This window comes from Pyrus communis, chromosome 10, assembly GCF_041283825.1.
Source record: "Pyrus communis isolate YQ-2024b chromosome 10, ASM4128382v1, whole genome shotgun sequence".
Taxonomy (NCBI): Eukaryota; Viridiplantae; Streptophyta; class Magnoliopsida; order Rosales; family Rosaceae; genus Pyrus; species Pyrus communis.
In genome coordinates, this window is record NC_142574.1 from 6508141 (window position 1) to 6517716 (window position 9576).

The 9576-nt window shown below is 36.0% G+C and overlaps 1 protein-coding gene across 1 annotated transcript; it reads left to right on the forward strand.

Moving 5' to 3' along the window:
- Positions 1-8430: 8430 nt before the first annotated feature.
- LOC137729716 (uncharacterized) lies at positions 8431-9576 on the forward strand. The gene has a single exon (XM_068468724.2). The coding sequence runs from the start codon at positions 8729-8731 to the stop codon at positions 9410-9412; it is 684 nt and encodes a 227-aa protein (XP_068324825.2). The 5' UTR covers positions 8431-8728; the 3' UTR covers positions 9413-9576.

Genomic DNA, 9576 nt, shown 5'->3' on the forward strand with positions numbered 1-9576 from the left:
GCAGATTGGGCTTGGGGAGGCCTGGTGGACAGGCCAATAGGGAATCAACAGCCCTAGAGCCTGAGGGCCAACTGATGCCAGGCTGATGTCAAGGTGACGTCAACCACGAACTGTAGAGAGATCGAGAAAAAATGGCTTTCGGTTACAACCCCGACAACGCAGCCGGCTTCAGGTTCTTACTCATTTTGTTGGTGACGTACGGCCTCATGGTGGCGCTGGTTCACTCCATACTCACCATGCGCTTCATCAAGCCTCTTGAGATCGACGCCCCTGATCACTTCTCGGAAGCCAGAGCTCTCAAGCACGTTAGAGTCTTGACCCAAGAGATCGACGGCCGCCAAGTGGGCTCATTTTTCAATGCCCTCACTGCATTTTTCTCCCCTTTTTGTCCAAATTGAAGAAAAAACAATTTGAGATTTTTTTCTGGGTTTGATTTGAATTCGCCATTGTTATTGCTATTGGAGAGATTGGGTACACTGTTTGGTTTATGGGTTGAGGTACTTATTTGCAGTTTCCTAATTTGTTGATAGGAAGGGTGTCCTGGCTTGACAGAAGCTACTCGATACATTACAAGGCAATTGTAAATGATAAAATTATTTTGTATTATTTTATAAAATAAAAAATACTAATATTTTATTGTTTATTGCCATGGCTATTCAATTTATAAGTGGAGATGCAAAAAAGAAATTACTATTCATTAAAGGCAGTTACTATTCACTGAAGGAGATTGAATAGGAAGTTGCCCTAGAGGGCCTTTGTCACGCTGGAGTTGCTTTAATAGTAGGAGGACTAAATTTAGAAACTAAATTTGCAAACTAGATTATTTGTCACCAATAAGAATAAGCATATTTATCAACGTGTAAGTAATAAGTCAATCATCAACTTTCATGTTCTTTAGTTTTCAAAATTTTATCTATAAATTTAATCTTCTTAGCATAAAGCAAGGCTTTCGTTGCTGTCGTATTACAAATTTACAAGTTTCTGCACCATTTGGGGCCCCTTGGGTTTGACAGACCAAGCCACGCATAAAATTAAAGATCCAAAATACTTGGGTCTAACTTCTATCACATTGCACCATGAAATTTTGAAATTATATCAATTTGTTGGGTGCGGCTTTCATGGTCCTTACCATTTTATTGTTCGGGTATTTTCTAAATGAATTTAGCAAGTTTTTTTTTTTTTTGTTGAAAAAAAATAATTCCATTCCATTAAGAAAAGACAAGGGTTGTGATTGGGCCAGCATATATTAGCCGGCCAACACAAAGGATTGCAAGCAACCCAAAAAAATTGGGAAACCCCAAGTACAAAATAAGCCAAACCCAATAACCGAAACAAACATAACATAAACCTTAATCTATATAACAGCTGAACACCACCGCCACCACAAACATCTTACCATTAGCCACCAAGGGCAATAGGGAAAACAATCGAGTGGTTAATTCGATCAAGATATCGCCACACAAAACTTCTCATGTTGTTGGAAACAAATTCGCAAACATCTGCAGATGGAGATCCAACGAAATTGTTCATAATATACGGCGAATGGAGAATAGGGTTGATTGGGGCGGTGTGGTTGAATCCATATTGGATTGCCTGTATATCTCTGAGAAGGAAAATCAAACCACGGATGTAGTTCTAAGTAAGAATGTTGTGATGAGCAATGCATCGTGAACCATCCTTGATGAATAGCTTATGGTGGGGTGTCGAGGAGATGAGTTCTCTATGGACATGTCTAAGTGCAAACGACTGCAAATATGTAGGATGAGCATATGTTAAGCGTAGGTAGGATGAGCATATGTATACTGGAGCGAATGAAGAGTCCAGAGAAGGTGAAGAGTTGTCTAAGAGTCAAAATAGAAGTCTCCTAATAAATACCCAAGCTAGAGTATTTATAAAGATCTTGAGAATCCTTGTAGGGAGAGTAATCCCAATTAAATTGAGAGATTATCTAAGAGAAAATCTCGGATAAGATATTCAATCCTTGTAGGATATATGATTACGCTGACTAATCCCCAATATATCCTAATATGACCTGAATTAGGGTTTTCTTACTTGGGAGACAAGTGTATCTTCAATGGGCTTAAGCCTAGCCTATCGGAGTAAGGTTGTTAGTCTACGCTTCATGGGCTATGGGCATTCCAGTCAACCTTGCCTCCCAAGGTGCCATGTGTCATGGTTCCAAAAATCATGGTCCTACCATTGCCCCTAACTAGACTTCTAAGAGTATACTCAGCTTTGAAGATGGATGGTTACCAACAGGCCATGCGTGAATCATCTCAGAATAACACCTTCAGAATGTGCAATCGGGTTATGAGGAATACAAACCCAATATTTGGAATGAAAGTACTTACTAAACAAGCTTCAGTGTTATAAAAAAAATCGAAACAAAAACTGAAAATAAAATCATTATCAAACCGTCCATTATTTAATCTTGTGCTTAGTTTCTTGGTGGTTAATTTCCAAGACATGACGATTTTGCACTGAACCTGTTTATGTTCATTTAGATACATGTTTAAAGTGGATAGTTGTTAACAAATGTGTTTCCTCATGGGAAGATATGTCAACACTTTACATGCCTTCATCTAATTTCTGCCCACAAAATGACAAATAAATATGTACATACAAAATTAAAGACATTATGTATTTAGTGGAATCTAAAGTCGGCTAATTCAAATCCAACGTGTGCGTTTTGTGGTTTGCATAGGAAATAATGGATAGCAAATATGAAATGCTCAATCAAGGCGGGAGAAGAATTGTGTGGCCTTTAGCTTTTCAAATAAAAATTCATGAGAACTTTTTCTTTCCAACTGATTTTGATGTTAGAAAACATATTCAGCATTGGTTTCTGAATTACGGATAACTGTACCTTTGTTCCATAAATTATGGATTACTTTTCAGCTAAGATAGTCATTGAGATTGTCATAACTCCTCACTTTCGTTCCTGAGATTTAAAATCGATATAAGTGATTCCTGAAATTGTTCACCGTCAATCATTTTGGTCATTCTGTGAAAAATTTCCATTAAATTGAAGAACAATCTCAAAAACTGCTTCCATCGATTTTATATCTTAGGAACCAAAGTGTGAAATTTTGCCAATTTCATGGACCATTTTGGATAACTTTATACTCAATGTTATGTTATGAGTCATTATAAATTCCTAGTTATGTATAAATATGTGAGTGAATTGATAGTCTAATAACATTACATGTTAAGACAATTTCAACAAAACAACATGTACTTTTTCGAGTCAACTATTTCACGGTATTTATAAATTAGCCAATCAGTTAAATTCCAGGCAATCGGATCTCAGCTGATTAAAATGATAAAGAAACATGTAAGAAATTAACAATTTGAAAAGAAGATTTAGCGTTCCATTAACCCTAATAAAGGGGCTTTGTTTTTTATTTAACAATAATTAATTAAACTGAGTGGCTTTTGTTTGTTGCAACCTTATCTCTTCTCCAAAGTCTTTACCAGAAAGGAAAGTGGCATTACCACTAACAACAAAAGCTTCTAATTGAATCAGCAACTGATTCCAACATTATATATTGTGGTATGGATTGGATAGGAGGACCAATTTTTCCAACAGGACTAGGCATTATTTTTTAAGATTCGAAAGGCATCTCTCTCTCTCTCTCTCTCTCTCTCTCTCTTCCCACACACACACACACAATTACACAAACACACACACTCGACACGCAGAGGATTGAATAATGTAACCTATAAAGAAAATGGAGCCCATAGATCTAGCCCGTCTGAAGTTAAAACCGCACCCAATAAAGGAGAAATTCTTCTGTGTCCGGACTAGACCGCATGTCCCGACGGGTCAAGAGACAAAAATCATCATCTATCCCATTCCCTTGATTTCGTTAGGTTCACCGTTCTCATTTTGTGTCTCACTCCTTCTCACACCACTCATAGCCCACCACATTATTTGACAAAAAAAAAAAAAAAAAAAATCACAAATTCAAATATTACAAGTAGTACATTACACTAAAGCTGACAACAAAACCAAGCTCCAATAACAAGGACATTGTTAGTTGAAGACTTCACGTTTCTTCGAACACCTCCAACGAAAAAACTTTGAGAGTTAAATACTGACCATAATACTTGAGCCTCAGCAGTTCTTGGCTTTCTCTATCTGCATAAACATAAGCATATGTATCAAAAGGAAAAAAAGTCTTGTACTCTTCACTAGGAAAAGTGAATAGATATACAAAATCGAATAACGTACACAAGATGAATTCTAAACTTTTCTAGAACATCCATTGTCTATTAATTACATAGGTTTCTCTGTTCACAGCACAAGAAATAGTCTATCTTATTCACAAACGAACAATTAGCTTCTCATACCAACTTTTATATACCATATGCATTTCATGTGGCAAAAAATCTAAGACCTCCCCACAAAAGCAGCCTGAAGATTAGAAATCATAACCGGGTACTCTCCCTTCTCATCATACTCAACAAAATCCTCAGGCACAAGTCAGTGTTCTCAAAGTTTGTGCCATTCAACTACAAAAGAAAAGAACACTAGTTTAAGTTTACATAAAGATGCAATACAATTAAATTTGGTGACAGTTAAATGTTATTACAAGAGACGGGGTCAAAAAAAAAGTATCTCAATTATCTGCAGTTCCCACACCTCGAATGTGTTGTTCTCATAACATGATATCTAACACTACTAACCATAAGACATTTATACAAAAGCCTCATTCGTGAAATACAATGATATATTTATACAAAAGGCTTACCAAGTTATTAGGAGATTCTCGTTCAATTCATTATGTACATTAACAACAATATTGTTGTTTGTAGTAGTATTGATAAGAGGGCCTGAAAACTTCCCATTAACTACTATAACCTGCAATCAAAATTCCAAAAAAAACAAGTAATGCAAGTCAAATTCTGATGTACTTAAATAATTGCTCAAACTCCAAACAGAAAAAGCTCTAATTAAGGTCTGGGCTTTGAGTAAAAGAGACGGGAGATGGAGAAACAAGGGGATTGAAGGTGAATAAGGAAATGATGGAGATTTACGGCTTTCAATTTTCACGACTTTATCTTTCAATTGGGAAAATTTTAAAACCACTTAGCTGTGGCGCGCGCGGGGGAAGTAAATAATTTTAATATCCACAAATATTATCAAGGCGCTAACAAAAATAAATAAATAAAAAAACATCAAAAACATCAACCACGGGCCGGATACGTGCTGAAATTTAAAGGCAAGCACTACACGTGGTGATTTTTGATAACTAAGGACAAAACTGATTAAAAGCAACCCAATGGTTGGTACATGATGATTTGCGACGATTGGGTCTTATTCACATGGACCATGACTTTTTGAAACATAAGAATTTCATTAATAAATAAACCGAGGAACATCATCGACATGGAATACAATTTCAAGATTACAAATGCAGAACACAAAGATAATACAAAATTTCACTCACGTCTAACCTAATAAAAGATAATGCTTATAAGAACAAAATCGTGCATTACTTCTAATGAACTTGCAAATGACAACAGTACTTTGACAAAGAAGCCCTACTATGCATCATCAGGAAAAGATCCCTATAATCCTTTACCAAATCAGTACATAACAAACTCCTCAGAAGTACAATTCTTCGACCACAAAAAATCCATACCTAACTAACAATTTAGATAAGCTTACAAGGCCTAAACCTTAACGGTTGGATTCAACACCCTCCACGCACATAAGGTAAACACAATACTATCAGTTAAGTACATGCAAAGACAAACGACAACAAACACGCCTATGAATTCCCTTAAACCCGCAATGACACCACAAGGGAAAGATCTCACCGCCCCCTGATTATTTTTTAATCGTTGAGTAGCGAAACACACACACACACACACACACTGCGTCCTTAATTGTTAGAGAAAGTTAACAAATGTATGGACAAATTAAATTGTATTAAGCCCCTGTAAATAATATTTTATTCTTTAGCATTTCTTTGCTCTTAAAATTGTGTGCTATTAGTAAGTGACAGATTCTCTTAATGATTAGAATCCATCTCTTTAACCAACTACATTATAAATTCAAATTTTCTCTCTCTCCGTAGAATGGAATATCATGTAATAAAATCAAGTATTAACAATTATAATCTGTTGCTTGCTTGCAATTTGTTCCAAAAAAAAAAAAAAAAAACAAACAAAATTTTTAAACGTTGGTCTTTAAACAAAAGTACATTTTGTTGATAATTAAATCAATTAAGTGTTTGAACAAACTAGATTTATTGGTATCATTAAGTAATGCGAGTTCTATTTTGCTAAAGCCTAACAAAAGTTGCTTACACTACTTTCGAGTCATGGGGTATATGGTCGTTATCCACCATAATCTCTAATTACGTATAATTCCGTGACGTTCACGGGCTATGCACTGTGCTTCTATAGTTCTATTGATTTTTAGTTTTAGGGTTTCTTTTTCCTTTGTTTTGGGGCCCAAGATTTTTCTAGTTCTATTTGAAGGAGAATTTTCGAATGAAATTGTCCTATGTTTAAAGAAAAGTAACTGTAATAAATATCCAACTTGATGGGGTCGTAATAGATGTCCTATGTTTGATCTAAACCCTAACCAATATTTTGCAACAAATGATAACATTTTTACAAGAGAAATTTTCTATATTAATTTCAATTCTTAAGTCTCCCGTTCGATAACTATTTTTTTTAAGTTATAAAAAATAAAAACTGATTAAAAACAAAAAAAATTGGCATGCGGTAGAACCCTAACAAAAATGTTCAGTCTCCCGAAGATACATTCCTTATTTTGTAGTAGTGCTTACGTCAATTTTGGAATAGTGCTTACGTCACTCGACTATAGATTCCACTGTATGATCAAATTACTCTTGGCGTGAATTAATCTTTCTGTATTAATTGACTCATTGTTATTTGCCAAATTACTTCGAGCTTTGTTTCTATACTGGTTGGCTTGAGCTAATCTTGACAAAAAAAATTATCATTAGCGTGTGTTGATCTTTCTAGTCCAAGACTATATTCCTTATTTGTATAACTCTAAACCGCCTTTGCACCTTCTTAAGCAGCAGAACACATTCATTAGAGTTTCCTTACTGCTCTTAAACGTATTTCATATCATGTGATTTACAAAGAGATAATCTTTTTGGGTAAATGCCACGATTGAGGAGGAAGGTGTAAAACAACCAACATTGTGATTCATAACGTGCCACATAGCCTCGTGGTCCACAAGTAAAAGAGAGGGACATTATTTTTGGTGGGTCAATTAGGTCACGGAAGCAACTGAAAGCCAAACTAAAAGAAGAAAAGGTAATGTGGCAATTAAAAAAAGTTATTTGAAGAAAAAAAGGAAATGAACTAAAGCAAGAGAAAGTTTGGTCTTACTTGGCACATTCTTAGTGAGTAAGAAATTGAGCCTGGAATCTAGAGGACAGGGATATGGATTTGTATCTGAGTTTGCCACCTGGAGAACTCCATTAGATGGACTGTGGAAGTCAAGGACCAATAATTTCTAAACATTTTTCCAAATTATTTTCCCACTTTTTGTTTTAGTAACTTTTAGTTCAAAGCACAACGATACCTAATCAAAGTTTACAAGAATGTGCTAGTATGATACTAACAAGGTCTTTGCAATTAAGTTACTCAAAAGATATGCAAGAAAAATGTCATGAGAAGAAAGAAACGAACATGGAACATCTTCCGCCACTAGAAAGAATTTTGCCGATATGCAGTTGGTATTTTCATGTTTGTTTGTATTACAAGGGAGAGGGGAAGGAGGAATCAAACTTAGAAAGTCGGGAGCATAACCAACTAAACTCTAATTCCACTGCATGCTATTTTCTTATGTTTTTTTAATAAATGATATTATTTACATTAAAAGAGAGGGAGAGGGTTTAACCTCACAATAAACTAGTAATAATGTTGTTCAAACTCGTCTTTAGGCCTTTCATTTACAAGTAAAGAGGAATACCTTTAAACCATAGCACTAAGTGGCTTTATGTTAATTGTGAACAACTTAACATTTACCTTAGCAAAAAAAGAATTTAATTTAGGGTTTAGGGGCCAAGGTCGAGAGTTCAATTCGGTTAAATCAATTGGAGAAAAAGAAAGAAAAATAAAATATTCTTGTCAAATATTTGTGTAATTTATTCCTAACATTTTTGTCCATGCTCTTTTATATCTAAATCCTAGTCAAGTGTACCATATTCCAGAAAATCATCCAGCAGGATGATGGCCTTAGTATAATGGAGCCTTGGATAAACCCTCAACTTGCAGTTGCAGATTTAAAATAAAGCAAAAATGAATGGGGATATAAGAAAAAGAAAAGAATGAATGGGAATATAAGAAAAAGAAAAGGCTAGTCTCGTAAGAATTCATAAAAATAAAAATAAAAAGAGGTTATATCTTCCCATGGCCTATAAATACAAAGCCTGCACCATGTTAAGTGTTCAACAACAACAAAATCCCATCTCACACAACCTTATATTTCCCCTCCCTCTCTCTCTTTCTCTCTAAAACAACTCTGATTCCACTGCTTTCATGCTTCCGGTGATCAAAATCCTCATAAAATCTACTGCTCTGATAGTAGTGCCCCAACTGGCTCTCGTCAGGGACATGGTGGGTTACGAATCCTCTATCAAAACCCGAATCCTTTTCGAGTGAGAAACGCAAAATCTTCGAAACCCTTTTCCGGATTTTTCATTGATTTCTCTCACACAACTTCACTAACAAAATGGATTCAGTCAATTTTTATGACATCAAAACTGAGAAGGCGAACGCAATCTTGAAATACCGCCAGCTTCGAAAACTCGCAAACTTGTTTCGGTTGATTGAGGTGCTTGCTTTTCTGCTCCTGCTTTCCAGGTTTTCTGTCCAACTCCCTCATGCTGTCAAGAACTCTGGCTCTTACTTCAAAGACATATCCGGCTTCATGGTAAGTCCTCGCTTCGTGTTTGTCATTGGAAATGTAATAGTTATCGTTCTCTTCGCGAAGTCGGGCAGATTTTCAGCTAAAGACTCGAGCACAGGCAGCTTGGACGATGATCTTTATGAAGAGTTTGTTCAGAACAGCGAAAAAAATCAGAAACTTCGTGGCGATGTGATTGAGTACCAGGCCATAAAAAACACACCTAAGGATAGTATAGTTTCTGAGCAAGCTCCTCAAACTTTGCAATTCAAGAACTTCACAAGGAGTCAGTCAGAGAATTTAGAACGCGAGGTTTGCAAGAGCTCGCGGCGCTTATTGAAACGATCAGAGACAGAGAAGTTCAAGAAAAACGTTCAGCCTGGTGGGAAGCCGGCAGGGAGTGTGTATCCTGAAGACGGCATGAGTAACGAGGAGTTTCGGAGCAAGGTTGAGTCGTTCATTGCAAGGCAGCAGAAGTTTCGACTGCAAGAAGGGTTCTCTGTAAACTAGGGTGAAATATGGGGAATCTCTGTTTATGTTTCCTTTGTTCTTCTCTTTGGGGGATTGTGGGGTGTTTCTATATGTATTAGGACATTGCTATATCAAGCATGCAATGTAAATCTACTGTAGTTCTGTTCATATTTCACTCTAATTATTCTCCGTTTTTAGCAGAA